This window comes from Pseudopodoces humilis, chromosome 5, assembly GCF_049639895.1.
Source record: "Pseudopodoces humilis isolate 2021_Gansu_Grassland_sample_001 chromosome 5, ASM4963989v1, whole genome shotgun sequence".
Classification (NCBI taxonomy): domain Eukaryota; kingdom Metazoa; phylum Chordata; class Aves; order Passeriformes; family Paridae; genus Pseudopodoces; species Pseudopodoces humilis.
The window spans coordinates 8,832,972-8,849,676 of record NC_142204.1 but is presented as its reverse complement, the minus strand read 5'-3'; the positions used below and the strand labels follow the sequence as shown (position 1 = coordinate 8,849,676).

The window sequence follows — 16,705 nt, the reverse complement described above, 5'->3', positions numbered from 1 at the left end:
GCCTCTCCAGAGGTTTAAGGGTCTAAACTGCCCAGGAAAAGTCCCCTCTTTGGTCTCACCTTCCCCAGCCTCTGAAGCTCCTTCTACTCCCAGCCTGGTGCATCCACCCAGAGGTGGGCACAGCCAGGAAGAAGAGCTGCTGAGCAAAAGGGGTCATGCCTGTGCCAGGCACCCAAGGCCTCCTCACATTTGAAATTGGCCATGTCTCCTGGTCTGTGCCCCTTCTGCTGAGTCACTGCTGTGACACCAGCTCCAAACAGGAGCAGGAGTGTCAGCTGTAGTCCCATGCTGGCCTGGCATCATTTTCCACTGTTTGGGCATGTCTGAAGAGGTCCCAACCTAGCAGGTGTCCCAGAGGAAGGGACCTGAAGGGGCCCTGCAGTTGCAGGTGGAGCCGACTCCAGTTGCTCTTTCTCTGCCAGCACAGTGAGAAAGCAACCCAACAGGTCTTCAGTCCTGCTGGGATGGGGAATGACAGTGGAGACCAGGGGGAGAGGCAGGAGCTTCTTTGCAGGCCCCTGTCGCCCTCAGCATTAATGAGCTAACGGGAAATAGGCACTGTGCATGTGGGACATGGGTGGGTGTGTACACCTTGGGTCCTGCCTCTTGAAGGATGTGCTCTGGACACAAACTGGGCTTCCTCCCTAGGGGACGTAGGTCCACATGTATCACTCAGAGGTAACAATATGGTTAGCTCCCAGAAGCTCTATTTTAGTGCTTGGAAATACAGAGGTACCTTGAGCATCCAGGCAGGGAAAACATCATCTAAGAAGCAGATGGATTACTGTGTTATAGTTCAGGGGGTGGTGTAGTCAGCAATGAGAGAACATGTGCTGGACTCTCACCACAAGTGATGACCACTTTATGCTGCTTGGAAAACCTGAGTTTTCCCAAGCTCAGGTATGAGCCATCTGATAGAGAGCTGGTTGGCAGCTCACAGACCCATCCTGTCCTTTCAACCCCACTCCAACCCCTTTTCTTGCCTCGTGCTCACCAATTCACTGATGTTCTCCACCCATGAAGGCTGTGTGTGGTCAGTGCTCAGGCAGGGCAATATCTGTAGAGCGGATGGAAAACAGGAGAAAGGACTGCAAGGGTCTGGCAGGTAAGGAAGAGGACCTAATGAAAGGAAGAGGAGGAAGAAGGGACTGTAAGCCGAGTGATCCTCATTTAAAATGGACTATCTGAATGAAAATTTATTCAACCAAAATCATCTGTACTTCCTGAAACAGAGAGAATTTTATTTTCCTTTTTTCTTTCCCCCAGTTATCAATCTCATTAATAAGAATTGGATTGAGTCTATGTGTGGAATATTGATGTATTTTCTCAATTCCCATAGCATTGCCCAAAAGTACAGTAGCACACCCTCAGAAAACACAGGTAACAATTTATCCTCTAAATAAGGGCAGCACTAGCATCCTGTTGGTGAATTCCCCTCACTCTGCTGGATAAATATGGCCTATGGAAGGTCCAACCTGGGCTGCCACACCCCTCGTTTGCAAAAATTTCTTTTTTTTAATTCTTACAAAAAATTCTTTCTTTTAATTCTTACAAAATTGACAGGAGAGTTCTGTAGGGTTCAGAGTGGAGGTCTGTCCCTCCCAGTACCCCATTGTTTACTGTAGCCTTGGTTACTTGAGGACAGAGCAGAGAAAGCAGAGAAGAATAAGAACTCCTGACACATCCTCTCAGCCTCCAGCTGTCACTGGCAGGAACGAACACCCTTCACAGGGTAGCTGCCAAACACTGGTGCCGTTCTGTAAATCCAGAGCAGGTCCAGAATGACCTAGTCACAAAGTCCGATGAACAGGACAAACAGCCCCATTCTACTTGCTCAAAGCCCATCTGAGCAGATTTCAGGAGCTTTATGCCTGAGAACCAATTATTTGACCTCATTTTATTTGAGGATCTCAAGTACATGCTTCCTATTCTTTATCTTCTCAGCTAGCTCTGACAAAAGTCAGTACATGGTGAATAGTCAGTCCTCATCCACTCTCTCTAGGCCAATCTTGGGTTTGTAAACCTCTGTCACAAATTCTCAGTTATTTCTTTACCCAACTTTTTCATTTATTGCACAGAACTGGCTCCAGACCAGCCCCTCCTCAGAGCATGGCCAAGCATCCTTGAATCCAGGCTATCAGAAACACTTCACACTCAAGGCATCCTAAAAGCGTTGGGGGCAGTTTGATCCCAGGTGTTAAAGCAGGCAATGGAAGACAGTGTGCAGGTGTCAGCTATCCCTCCTCATACTTCTGTTTCAAAATCTCCAGCTCCCTTCTGTCTGCTGGCAAGAGATATCATCCCTAGTCACAACTCCCTCAGAGAAGGATTATTTTTTTTACTCTGCTTTCAGAGCAAATGTGGCACACTTAGGTTCCTGTCCATGCCTGGAGCCTGAAAGTGCTGCAGCAGTGAAAATTAATAGAACAAGAGAAGCAGGTACTACAGGGTGTAATAAATGGGGCAGAGTGTCTTCCTCTGCCATCAGCAGGGAGCAGGAACACACATGTGCTGGAGCCCCAAGCTGACATCCTCTGCGGAGAATCTCTGCTGGCAATGTCAGAGTGGGGAATCCCTTTTGCTGAGAAATAATCCTACATGTCTGGTAAAAAACTTCCTTCCTCTTCCTCCTCTATGACACAAAATAGGGTTGGAAGAACGCTCACTGACCACAGAAGCATTTCCAGTATGTATTTCACAAATTCAGAAATCCCCATTAAATAAGGATCTGATATTTCTCATTGTCCTTCTTTAGGGCAACTTTGGAAGAAAACCTCCAAATGGGGACCCTCCAGAAAACAAATTCAAGTGGTCCCTCCCTCACCTGGTTCAGGAAAAAATATTTCCTTGGAGAAAAGTGGAAAATAACCTGTTTATTTAACAGACATTGAATAATATTAAACAATAAAACCTCTCGATGTTCAAAGAGATGGCAAATCCAGAAAAGTCCTTTCCATGGGTGTAGCTCAGCTCGCTCAGTCTCTTATCAGTCCCTCTGGTGCTGGAAAGTGCCGAGGCCCAGGCCCTGGTGGGCCACAGGCGTGAGCTCCCGGGGTTTGTCTGGGTTTTCAGTCCAGAGCAGGTTTGAACAGATCTAAGAAAAAAGGAAAAAACCAGTCTGGGGAACTTCTCTGCCTCAGCGAACTAAAAACTAACTAAAAGCAAAGGAGAGCTCTGTCCCTCTGTCTGTCTGTGCTGCAGACAGCACAGTCCAGGAGCAGGATGGGGGACAGTGAGGGCTCTTTCTGAACACAAACTGCACTGCTTCTTCTTCCCCCACTTTGCTCTCAGAGCCAGTCTTAAAGGTGCAGAACTTAATATGTAACATAACAAGGTGATTGGGGATACAAACATCATATAGTCACCCCAGGACACTCATCAAAGCCACTAGTAAAAAACTTCCATGAATCAGGTGAGAGGACACTGAAAGTGAGACAAAACCAGGATTTTTTGTCTGATTCATATTCTGACCTGCTTGTTTCTTGATGAAACACCACCATATGCTTTAGTTTTTCTATGCCTCTGACACAGTAAAATCAGAGCCAGGTCAATTTCACAACATTATTTTTAACTTTGGATTGGGGATTGAAACACAACAGTTGTTCTTTTGGTTAGTAGTTTTATTAAAGAGAAGGAACTGAATAGAATGTGCCCAGAAGTCACAGAGGGTCATGGTTACCCATCTCCTGCTAGTTCAGAGTCCAGAGGCCCACAGGACACATGTTTCTTCAAGCCTACCATATTTCCCCACCTTTCAAAAGGTTTTTCACTACAGCAGGTGGCCAGAATAAGTCCAGGATTGCACAACATCTAGGGACACAATGTCCCCAGGCTGAAAGAGCTGGTTGTTCTACACTGACATCATGGGTTCTAACCAGCCCTGCAACTATGAGTGAAGTCTGGAGGCTGAGTCTCTTAAACCACCTTTCCACGTCAGTAAAATCCCAATCACACTTGTATAAGAGTGAGCATGGCTCTACTTGCCTTCTTTTAACCCAGAATACACTGTAAAAACAAAAGAGCAAGGAGAAAGCTTTCTCACTCCTTCCATCATTTTAGGACAGATGATAGACAGACATGTTTAGGACAGATGGGTTTGGTAGCACCAATGCCAGGTACCTCCTGGTTTGCCAAGGCCCCAGAGGTACCAGAGACAGGAGGCAGATCATGGATTATCTAAGTAAGAAATGGAAAATTCTGTAGGATTTGCCTGATCAATATAGACACAAAACAAACAGAATAAACTCCCAGTTCACAAACACATCTCAACCCCATCTGCAAAGCAGAAATTCTGGGAGAAAGCACTCCTGGGTCTCTTGCCCATCCATCCCTAAGTTTTAAATTTTTCCTGTGTGATACATGATACAGTACCAACCATTAGACTTTTTTTTCCATTAAGCATACACACGTTAAGTAGAAATTCCATCACTGCCGTTTATACTTGGTATTAAGTGGTTGCCCTTGGGTATTCCTATTACAAATTGTCTAATGATGTCCCTTCCTTTTTATTTCAGCAGAAAGTTGGATTTTCAGTTAAGTATATTTTAAAAATTTCCAGTTGAGGGGTTTGGGCTAGTGAGAAGCAGAGACTCATATCACTTGTACCTATTTTTCCAACAGCCTCACAGAGGTGACACCAAAGTGGCTATCACCAATAATTGGACTTAAGGGTTTCCATACGCCCACTTAAGAATCCCCAGAGTTTTTTCAGTCTCCTCAACTCAACCCATTTAAATTCAGATTTAACTGACATTGATTTAGGAGTTGGTTTTCCAGGGTTCTGAACACACACCATCAGTTGCAGCTGAAATTCTGAGTTAGCAGCCCTTCTCAATATCAGATCCTTCCTGTTTAAAAGAACAAAAAGCAGATTTGAAGTTTATTAAAGCCAGACCCATATGCTCAAAGGAAGCGTTATTAACTCCCTAAGTGATTCTGTAAGTTAATATGTCTTTATTAGTTGGCTCTTTTCAACTTAGCAAGTGTTGTGGAATAGGCCACTATAAATTACAGAAGCTTTATTTGAACTGGCTTCTAGTAAAACATAACACACCTACTGGAAGATTGTTGTATAAATGTCACCTCCTGATGAGCAGTCTGGACCAAACCAGATTTTTTTTCTACACTACTGCTAACATACACAAAGTCTTTAATTTGTTTCATGAAACTGGTCCCTGGATAATATTCAGAAGTGACAAAGATGGCAGTAATTCCTTTGTGTGCAGCATCTCAGCCATTTTACACTAGCTCTCAATTTGGTTCTACATTTGCAGGGGATAGAAAAAAAATATTGCATCACTAAATAATTAAATTTATTCTTGTCTCATGCCTGGGCAGACACTAAGTTTTTCTCTGCATGCACCAGTAAAAGGAAGAGATGCTTCTGGGGAAGAGGGACTGATCAAGGACTTTAATTTTTTTGAGGCCATGTAGAATTAGGCAGCAGAGGCCACATACAGGTGGATGTAATTACCCACCTTATTTCCAAAGGTACTACAGCTCTTCAGCCCTGGAGATTTACAATCTCCACTTCTACACATACTCCAGAGTCCCTCCCAGTATTGATCCAAATATAGTAAGGAAAATGATTAAGAAATATCCAGCGTTAGCAAGATTTTAGATTAGTCACCAGCTAGCTGTAAATGCAGCAGGAGTAGCCCTGATTGCATTAACTCACTTCTGGGAGCTCATCTGCCCTTTGGCTTTTTGCAGACTCTGAAACAGCTCTTGCCACATTACTGACTTGGTCTTTCACACTCATTCAGGGCATCTTTGTCAGAAATTTCATTATTTGTCTCGTATGGGGTTTTTTTCTGTAAGAAGAGGAGTTGTGCTGAGGAGGTGGGCCTCAGCACAACTGCATCTTCTGCACACTGATCATGTTAACTGTCAGAAGAAATTCCTAATCAGGTAACAAATCATTGGAGACTGATCTTTAAGGGAAATATTTAATGAAAAACAACTCAAGTTCCATTTTTCTTTAAAGGGTGGGAGTTTGCAGGGGGCCAGGCTTCTAAATATCACGTTATCCAGGAGAAACAATTGCTGCCAAGCATTGGCCCCCACACTTGGCTCTTTCTTGTAGCCTGATCACTGCAGGAGAAACATTAATAGCTAAGCTTTCCCTGTTCCTGGCTACGTTAAAATTGCGTCCCCAAAGGCTCTCAGTGCTCCTTGGAAGACTCTTGACATCAGAAACAAGATCAATGTTGATCCTCCACCCTTACCACCTCAATGTAGATCTTCCAATCAAGCATGGCAGAAAAATGGCACACAGGAAAGAAATTAGCACTTAGAAGCATCCTTGTCAATCCCTGCACTTTTCTCCACCCCTTATAATTAACTTGAAATTGCTACTTGATACAATTCTCACCGATATCCAAAAACAGTTATACGCTAATAAAAGACAGGGGAAAAGAAATTTTAGAGTAATCAAGAAAATACTTTTAATCCATGCTAACAGGTGATATTTAAAGTTACAGCTGGTGGTAGTATTTCTCACAGACCAATGCTAAGCTGTATTAGTAATAGGCACATTTGTTTTTTTTCAATGCCCTATTTTGTGCAAAGGAGATGACTGAGCAAAAAAATGCAAGGTGAATGCAAGCAATCACAAGAGGCCATTCACCATTCTGCTTACATTTTTTTATGAATACATTCACAGAACTGCAACTGTGCTCATTCTGCAAGTAGCTCAGGGAAGAGGGATTAAATCAGACAACCTTTATAATTGTTCCTCAGCTGTCAGTTAGCTTTTTTATCTGCCAGCATGTGTAGACAATATTATTCCATTAACAATGCCACTCATTTAGTGGCATTGGACTGAAATGACGACATTAAGTGGACACTGCAAAAATAGGGAAAAAAAAAATAGGAGTAACAAAGATTATGTAAATCTTTAAAAAGTTAAAGTTAATTGAAAAAGTTAATTGGCTGTTTCTCAAACACCCACAGCAAGTAACATTAACTTCACTGGTGTACCAGTAATTAAAAAGCTAATTACTATTTTAATTCAGAAAGTGAGGAACCCTAAGAATAAAGTAATGAGAAATGCAGCTTTCAGAAGTGAGAATAGTAACACTGTTCTCATCAAAAGATCCCTGCAGCACCATCACCTTGGGAAGGTTTGCACACAGACTTGTCACAAGAGTAATTAGCTAATTAGAAAGCTAGAAAATACCTCCTTCCCCTTTCACTATCTGAGATCCCAGATTTGATTCCAGATGTAAATGGAAAACTAACACTATTACTGCACTTACTTTGATTAAACCTTTTCTGGGCTATGTTCAGAGATAAATGGCTTTGGGCCAATTTTTTTTAAATAAATCCCTCCCGTAACTCCACAGATTGTTTCAGATATGTCAACCTAAACTGAACTTGCCCTTTCATTTGAAACCACTGCTGAAAATGCTAGGCAACCTAGAATTGTACAGAAATACAAGTAATAGAATCATCTAAATCCCAATGTTTTAAGTGAAAGAAGAATTACACTTTGCAGAACTGTTTCAATACATGCCCAGCATCTACTGAACAACATCACTGCTGTCTGCTAATGTTGTCACCTTCCTCCTCACCATACAGCTCATCAGAATGCTTGAGCAAGCAAAACCACTCTGGGGTAAGCTAGTACCAGCCACTGCTTGTGCTAGGCTGAAAAACAATACAGTCCTGAGCTACAAAGGGTGATGTTTTTATTAAGAACAGTGCTGAAGGGATATTTACACTGATGTCACAGAGTGTGAAATACAGAAGGGGCAAGTTGGTGGGTGTGGTACATGTGCAGAGGCACAAACAGCAGAGTAACTCATGGTTACTCACTCATACACGGTCCTCTGGAAAAGGAACCCTTGACAGCTTTTGAAAATAACCGACAGGCCACTTGGGAAATAAAGGAGATTCACAGAAAAGTCTTTTTCTGTACCAAAGAACAAATGCATTCCAAAAAGGAAATTTCAAAAGTTAGAGGAAAGAAAAAGCCCAGAAATGCAAACCAGAAAACACTGACCTAGCAACATGGCCAGCTCTGTGTTTGATAGGGACAGGAAAGGACTGTTCTTACATTAGTGGACACTCGGAACATGCCACGTAAGGATGGTAAAGTTGGAGAACACTGCTGGAATGCACTGCCACAGAAATACCCAGCTTTGCTGTTGGCAGCACTGTTAAACTTGATGAAAAGGTGTTCTGAAAGTTGTCATGAGAAAGAAGGTATGGGAATAAGTCACCTTTCATGGGCTATTTCTATTCACGCTGAACAGCCTGTCTCATGAAAACACACACTTTATAATCCACTTGTAGTCTTTTATTCACACATTTACTTAATCAGCTCCAGCACAGTTAGGAACGTCACCAATACCCACCCAAACATATAGAGATCATACACAATAATTGCTTGAGGCAGCAGTTAGTGCTAGTAGTGTTGATTAAGCCAGTTGTGAGATACAGGCTGACACATAAAAAAGCAGTTAATCTTGTACTAGTTATGGAAGCAAAACTCCTGCCTCCCAAGTGCTCTTTATGGAGATAAAAAAACCAAAAGCCAACAAACTGAAAAGCAGTTTAGGTTTTTTAGTTTATTTTTTTTTCATGAAGTGCTGCTGAAAATCATTAGCTGACCAATGGCAGCATTTTCTAGTTGCAATTTAAAGCCTGTTCAGAGGTCAATCTGATCTTGAATACCTCCAGGGGCATATACAGCTTCTCTGGGAAATCTGTTATAGGCATCACAGTAAAGAATTTCTTCTTAATATCTAATCTAAACCTTCTCTGTCAGTTTGAAACCATTCTCCCTTGACCTGCCACAGGTCCTTGTCAATAGTCCCTCCCCATCCTTCTTGCAGGTTCCCCTCAGGCACTGGAAAGCCATGATAGATCTACATGCAACAACCTCTACATTCCATAAATACAGTATCAGTTGAATTTTAGTCCACTGATGTGCTATTCAGTGTGGGACACCTCAGGTTTTACTGTGGATTAAAAGCTTATGTTTTCTTACACAAATTCACAATGGAGTAATGTAAGAAATTAATTTATTGATATAACTTTTGGAGAAATTAATACTCAGTGACACAGAGTAGGAACTCACAAACTGGTATTTTTCCCTGTTTACCTCCAACAGGGATTTCTACATCAGCACATCCTCTGTCACCCATGCTGTAACAACTCTTGAGCACAATGAGGGGGGCTATGGTTCTTGTTTCAGCTCAAACATTTACTTCTTATATTAACAGTAATTTTATAGGTACCTATAGAGAGTACAGTTTCTGGGAAAGTAGCAAATGGAGCTATGATCCCAAACCTCCAGCTCCTCAGGAAAAAAATAGATTCATTATTAATGTAGGTTAATCTTCACCCTAAAATGTAAAAGGGAAAGAAAAGGAAAAACAACCTGTCACAGGCACTCTCAAAGTTGGCCAGATTTCAGCTGTCAAGAAAGAGAAAAGCTTTTTGAAATTTGTCTAATACATTAAAATAAACCCCTGATATAAGTTAAGATAGTATTTGAAAAGCACTTAACAGGATACTAATTTTTTGACAAACACTTATTATCAGATTATGAAAGCAGACTGTGATTATTTTCTTTTCTTTTTTTTTACACATAATTAGAAAATGTTCTCAGTTAAATGGTGAGTTAATTAAAGGTATCCCCTCCACTGCAGGATTCTGTGCATGCAGCACATATACAGCATACAAAAATACAAGACCTAACACACGTTTTTCTTATGAAGCTGCCACTATCTGGCCCATCCTTGCGTTACACTCCCCAAAAGGATTGGTCCAACTGTACAGTCCATCATCATCCACTGAGTTCAGTCTTACTACACTTAACCCTAACAGGAGTTCTGGTGTTGGTGTAAACACCAAGTAGTACATACAGCATTTTTTTAAGACTGTGGACAGTTTCCAAGAGATCAGCAGATGGATCTGGCTGAAAATTAGACTTCCATGGCAAGTGAGAAAATGAGGCACTTCCAGGCTCATTTCCTTTCTTCAGTACTTGTGAGAGAGAACCATCTGTGCTCACTCACTGGAGGAGAAACATGTGCATGGCTGTACCCAGCCTATACAAAGAGAGGGTAAGATTATACCACCCTACATTATTTAGGGAACTAGACGAGACTCCTGATCAGAGGACTTGGCTGTATCACTCCTAGGAACCATCCCAACAAGGATGAAGAGTATGACATTAGAGCAGCAAACCAGCATGAACCACAAACACTTGCTGGTTTTCAAGGGGAACTGTTAAACTTCAAGTTTCAAAATAAAGGACTCTCAGAAATCCAGCTATGGCCAAAAAATGTATAACACAGCACAACCTGCTATGTGATGTAAGCCGTGGAACTTTAATGAATGAGTGATGCTAGGAAACCTACATTTTGTAATGGACTAGATCTAGCATCTAGAGCAGATGGAAAAGCTGCTGTTAGAGCTGTAACTGTGTGTCACAGATTTTTGCTTGCAGGACAACCCAGGATGATGGAGGCAGTAACAGGCCTCCTGTCCATCTGCACAAAGCACAAGAAACCTGTCAGAACATGGATACCTCTATTTGTGCCACAGAGCTGGGCACAAACACAGCCTTGTAAAGTCAAGTGCTGACTAAGCCAAGAAACAGGAGCCACCATGACAAGGAACAGAAGAAACTGCTGCTCACCACAATGAGAAATTCCAACTCTCCATTTCCCCCAGGAAAGAAACCTTTCTGCTGAGAGGCTTCTTGTTGGGTATCACAGCATATGAAACAGAAAGAGCGAAGAAAACAAGCAGGGTATTTCTGGCGAGATCAGAGCTGCATTTGTCATGTTACTGAGTGCTGGGCAGAGCTGTTCTGGTCACACACCATAACTCCTCTGCATGTTTTCTACATCCCTGATTCTGAAAGCCACTTAAGCATCTGCATAACATTCGATATATGTGTCTAATTACCCTAAACTAAGACAACATCTGAAAGTGGACTGTGTAAAACTAACTATAACCCAAAATAATCCATTACACTTTCTGGTACGATCATATTATCAAGTCCAACTACAAGATTGGCCAAGTATAGTTCTGAACGTTTGGCCTAGAGTTTTTCTTCCTCCAGAAAATCCAGGAAAAGAACAGGTAAGGATTCAACAGCAACAAAAATCCCCAAACTTATGGGTTGGCTTTATTGCTATCTCTCAGGACAAACCATAGTGCTTACCTTCAGATACAGAGGGTACATGATGGGGATGGAGGTGGGCAGGATACAACACAGACAACACAACATGAACTCTCGTATCCTCCCCATCTCTACTTCAGTGTGACTTAACCTCTCTTAACAGTCTTCTGTGTCTGTGGAACGTTTTTAGCAATTGCTAACTAAGAACCTGGTTGCAGGGTCTAAAGAATCAACCTAAAACTATGTGTTAAGGCTCAATACACAGGTGCTTAGAATAGAATTCTGAAAACAATTGTGCTGTACACTGAAATACAGTACTTGATTATTTTCAGTGCTTTCACCCCATCCTGAATCGAGACAGTGCTAAACAGACTCAATTAGTTCAATACAAAAAGGCAACACTCCATTTAGCAAAGTAGTTAATTATAATATTTATTCTATGAAACAATGCTGAAAATATAAGATTAAAAAATGTTCCATGCATTTCATAAAATACAGAGAAAGGCATTGTCATAATCAAAGCAGAATAAGCAAACCAAACCTCATCTGAAAATCCTGAGAGCTCCACTCTCCACATTGCATCATACGAATATAAAAAGCATATCCAGGAAAAAGAGCAGTCTGCAGAAAGTGGCAGGTTATCTGTCAACAACTGGGATGAGTACATCCTCCGACGAGTTTTGCCATCACCTTTCTTAGTACAAAACCAAACCAATGCAACTTGCTTTCCTTGCTATCAGTTCCTGGCATTGTCTTTGGCTAGGAAACCAGGATAGCATGGCAGAATTCACATTTAGTTGCTTTCCAGAGAGGTACTAGGACCCAAAACACAGGTAGCTATGGAAAGGTATCAGGATCCAGTGGGTGAGAGGGAATGGCTACTGTTCCCCTTCTGAAAGCAGGCTACAGGGACATATCTTGACTGTCTTCCCAGGAGCACAGCGGGTGGAAAATGCACCCAGTGGAAGAAGTATGGGCAGAAGAGGGAAATGTATCTAGTACCTCTTTAAGAATCCCAGTCACACAAAAGACATGCTATATTACAAATGGATGCTGAGAGCAACACCTACATTTATGTTACAAATGACACTGCTATAAATCTTCCTACTGAAAGCTTTTGATCCAGCTCCCTCTCCTCAACCTACAGTACTGGGTTTGACTTTAGCAAAGCTGTTACAAGATCCTTCTCTAGCTTTTCTTTTACAGAATCTCAGAGTCTTCCACAACAGTTAACAAACGCATATCCACCAAACACAAAGCCAGCTTAATTCTGGGCTGATATAAAAGCAGCTCCACTTTTGTGCTGGGAACACCCCAGTCCTGCCACAGCTGTATATGGGGAGGGCAGTGTAGCAAAAGGAAGATATACACATATACTCCACATACACCAACACTGCTGTCCTGAAAGCCCCACCCCATGAAGACTTAGGAACACCATAATGAAAGAATTTCATGTGGGGAGGAGCAAAGGGAAGAGAACAGACTGGGATCCTTTGCCCTGCACCTGAGGATGCATCCACTCTTCAGAACAGCATTCTTCCTCCTGCCACCTCTCAAGCCACCTCTGCTGCAGCGCGGAAGGTTCTGCATTGGCCTCCTGAGAATGATGCACCAAGTGGGGAAGATTGTTATGGTTGAAAAAGTGGTTTTCATGTTGATTCTTAAAAACATAAAGCTAGAAACTCCTATTTTTAAAAATTTTTCAGTGAAGGTAATTTAGCCTGTAGCACAAAGTATTACAAAATTAGAAGTAAGATATAGAATTGCCCATGCTACACCTTAACTCTCTCCCTTTGCATATACATATCAGGAATATGACTTTATATCATATGATATTTTCAATTTCCAATTCCCAGAAGAAACCTATTTCATTCCCTGCACAGGCACAAAGGAGTCAGAAAGAAGACTCTATAGGAAATCCCATGTCCAGCATTTCTTTCTTGGAGTGCTTGCAGCTAGAACAATGGTTTTTCTGCTAAAGTTTTTAAAGTTCAATTATGTTTTATGTGCTCCATTTAGCTTGCATTAAAAAACAGAAAATGCTGTAAGAAATTAAGAAATTCACAGGTCTCCACAGGCTTTGGTGAAACACAGAGTCTTCTTTAAAAATAACTGTCCAGCTTCCTCTATAGTGGAAGTTCTGTGTTGTCCATGTAAACATTACACAGAGTCTTTGTACCACCCACTAAGTTCTTTGCTTCAATCAACTATTTGTGCCCAAAAGCACATCCTTATGTTTCTTCCTACACCACAGCCATCCTCCTACACCACAAAAGATGTAACAAAACAGGAATTAATCACAGGCTGGATACGTACAGGGATTGCTGCTGTTTGCTTCTGTCTTCGCAGCCTTGGCAAGTTTGGTTGAGTTCTGCTGCGCTTTGCCTTGCTCCTCTCCAGTTAGCAGGGCTTTTATTTCCGAGGGGATTTTCCCTTGGTCCATGGCCATGCACCACTGCTTGTACTGAAATATGCAAACACATCAGGCCTTAGCAAACTGCCAGGATCACATTAGCAGACAAAACGGGGCTGTAATCTTTACCTTCTGGTATATTCATTTAAGGTCTGAATGTACTGAGCTGAAGCCTCTTACAAAACTGCAGAACCCTAATGAGGTGAGCACGTGGCCATGGCCACATACCTGGCCTCAGCAGAGCCTCTTTCAGTCAATAAACTGCTACTCAGAGGCAGCACTAGACAGAATACTGTAATTATTAAACAACATGGAACACTCTGTGCAATTTCTCACTGCTGGCATGACAGAATACCGTTCCAGTTCATGGCCTATTAAAAACAAATATTTCACATGACTCTGGGGCTGATGGACTATTAAGAGGTCCTTTCCCATTGCGCAAGGCACTGTGGAAGCACATGTGCCTCATTCCTATTTCCCTCATCTTAAATCCTTCATTGCCAAATCCTGAAGCACATCAAAAACTTGTGGACAGTTGGCTGGCTTTTCACCTGATCCTAAACCTGCTGACTTGTAGTGATTAGCCCTGCCCATTCAAACAAACCTAAAGCCAAGTCAAGGCAGTGTCCTCAGCACTGGTGACATTGATGACACCGCCGTGTCTGTATTTCCAGATGAAACATTCTCTTTGGTTAATGCTGTTTATTTGGCCAAGACCCCCATCTTACACATCTTAAAACCACCTCCACAGAGAGCATGCTGCAAGAAACCACCTCCCCAACAGGGAAGCAGTGACACCCTGTGGATATATGTTTGCCCTTTGATATTTCAATACCTCCTCCCAGAATCTACCTCAGCCAAAGGTTTTTCAAAACCAAACATGTCAAAGACAACAGACTCAAATGTAGTGGCACTTTCTTCACTTGCTTCCAGCCCAGAACCAGCAGATAACTTGTGACATGAATTCGTATTCTATACAACAAAGCAGGCAAACAGCTGGATGCATCTGATGTTTTGATACCTCCTGGCTAGCCAAATGCCACTGTCAGTCACTGTGCTCCTGAGAACAAGTGTTCATGAGAACAGGTCCCAGATAATACTGAGGGTTAGGTTAAATGATAATTCCTTACCATTTCAAGCTCTTCTCTGAGAGCACAGATGGCTCGCTCTCTGCTTGAAACCAGTTCTTCCAAGTACTGGTACCTCAGCTTCTTCCTGGCTCTGCACTCTCTTGCACTCTGACGACTTCTTTCAAGTTTTGCCTTCAAGTCTATCTTGGCTGGTTTACGACCTCGTTTGCCTGGTTTCTTTACCTTGCCTCCAACCACCTGGAAAGGAAGGGCACAAAAAAGATCCTGTTCTGCAAAGGAACCATGTGACTGTAACTACTAGGAGTCTCAAGTATAAAATCTTGCATATACATTCTGAAGCAACAGAGGAAATAAGAACACAGAGCTGTGAAGTTTTCAGGACTTTCTCCAGCAGCTCTATTTTTCTCTCCTACTGGGGAGCCCAGAACTGAACACACTACTTCAGGTATCTACAAAGGTATCTGGATATTGAGGAAGCATAATCAGCTTTTAGTGAAATTGCTTTCACATCACCAACAGCCCCTGCTCTAGCAGGTCTGGAAATATTATATTATAGAGATTAATACTTCAATTTAGAAAAAAATATATTTGTTTCTATCAATATAATGCAAAACTTAATTTTGCTGCAGTCAACAGTTTCAGCCTACTCTAAATTCAGAATTATTCACTAGACACCTGAGCCTCCTTGGGCTAGATTTCTTTCACAGTAACCTTGAAGAGTTTTACTAAACAGGGAACTCAGTCACACTGAGTCCTATCGCTGTTGCTTCTGGTCCAGTAGTACATCACCACTCTGGCCATGTTCACCTTCAAAACATTACTCCACAGCCTGATGAGTCACCTCACACAACCTTTCAGTGCCAAACTATCCCTGTTCCTAATGCAGATCCCCTTGCAGAAATGTAACTACCTAGTTTCTTTCCCTGTGGAATGTAGGTTTTGCGGTCACTTTCCCCTCTTTGTGGCTCCTTTTTTACAGGTCTGAGAGCTTCTCCTGCTACAAATAAAAATAAAAATATAAAAAAATAAAAATAAAAAAACAGAAACAAAAATACCCTCAAACCTGCTTCCTCTGTGTTTACTCTGTGTTTCCCCAGACAAATATTAGTCAAATATTTTACTCTTAACATGGAGGCATGGCACAAGAAAGTCTTAAATATGGTCTGAAGCTCAGTTCACTGGTCATTGAACAGTATCATCTGGTAAGCATTACATCAGCCACACATCCCAGCTCCCCTCTGAAGTGAGGATTTCTCTTTATTTGCATTCTGACCACACTGTTTGACTGAGTGTGGAGAAATACACCTAACACACACACCTGTATACAATAATTTCACTGCTGCCTTAGCATTTCACCATCCCAGATACAGACAGACTTTTTCTAATAGGCAGTGTTCAAAATATCATAGTTCATCATTTAAAAAAAGGCACTTTTACTGTGAAAAGCTACAAAATTAGTAATTTTTAACATTCAAAGAAGTCACTTGTTCTGCAAACTTAGCAAGCTGCAATAAAAACAGTAACATAGTGAACTGATGTGCCAGAATGAAGAGGGGGAAAAAAAAGGATTATACAATTGAGCCTATTCTTTCTTTGGAAAGTGAGTCAACAATCACATGCCAACATAATCCTACCCTCTCTGTTTTTGTCCCTCCTGATTTACTCAGAAGTAGCTGCCTACCATAAGCAAATGAAAGAACAGAAAGTACTTAATGGACATCTATGATAATGAAAGAAACACAATACATTCAGAAGAGCAAAGGAAAACAAATTAAGCTCTTTCCCACTTGAATTGCTGAATACAGTTTAAATAATTCTTTATTTCACCAAGGTGCTCCCATTAAGATTTTCTAGTTCAGAATCTAATGGAGTTCAAAGATAAAACTAACCAGATGTGGCCAGATGGGGCAGGAGCTCTAAAGAAGGGAAAGTGACCGTTCTCTTGCAGGCATGATGAGGTCTGTCCTCTCATGAAAACACATTCCTGGCTATGGACAGTGTGATCCATATTCCCAGCTCAGCAGAAGGTAAAATTACACAGAATCTTCCCAGGTGGAG

The 16,705-nt window shown here is 41.8% G+C and overlaps 1 protein-coding gene across 6 annotated transcripts in view; it reads right to left on the bottom strand.

Annotated features, from left to right (window-relative positions):
• The window catches only part of CREBL2 (cAMP responsive element binding protein like 2), a 130,132-nt gene that overhangs the window by 105,117 nt on the left and 8,310 nt on the right, over positions 1 to 16,705 (bottom strand). For 4 of the 6 annotated variants that reach the window (XM_088055499.1, XM_088055498.1, XM_088055500.1 and 1 more), the window contains exons 2-4: positions 14,687 to 14,884; positions 13,460 to 13,607; positions 995 to 1,119 (exon numbers count right to left, since the gene is read on the bottom strand). In XM_088055499.1, the coding sequence (XP_087911625.1) occupies positions 995 to 1,119; positions 13,460 to 13,607; positions 14,687 to 14,884 (471 nt within the window). Of the gene's footprint in view, positions 1 to 994; positions 1,120 to 2,911; positions 3,095 to 13,459; positions 13,608 to 14,686; positions 14,885 to 16,705 lie in introns of those variants that run through there. The other 2 variants (XM_014256058.2, XR_015772518.1) reach the window with 2 other exon arrangements.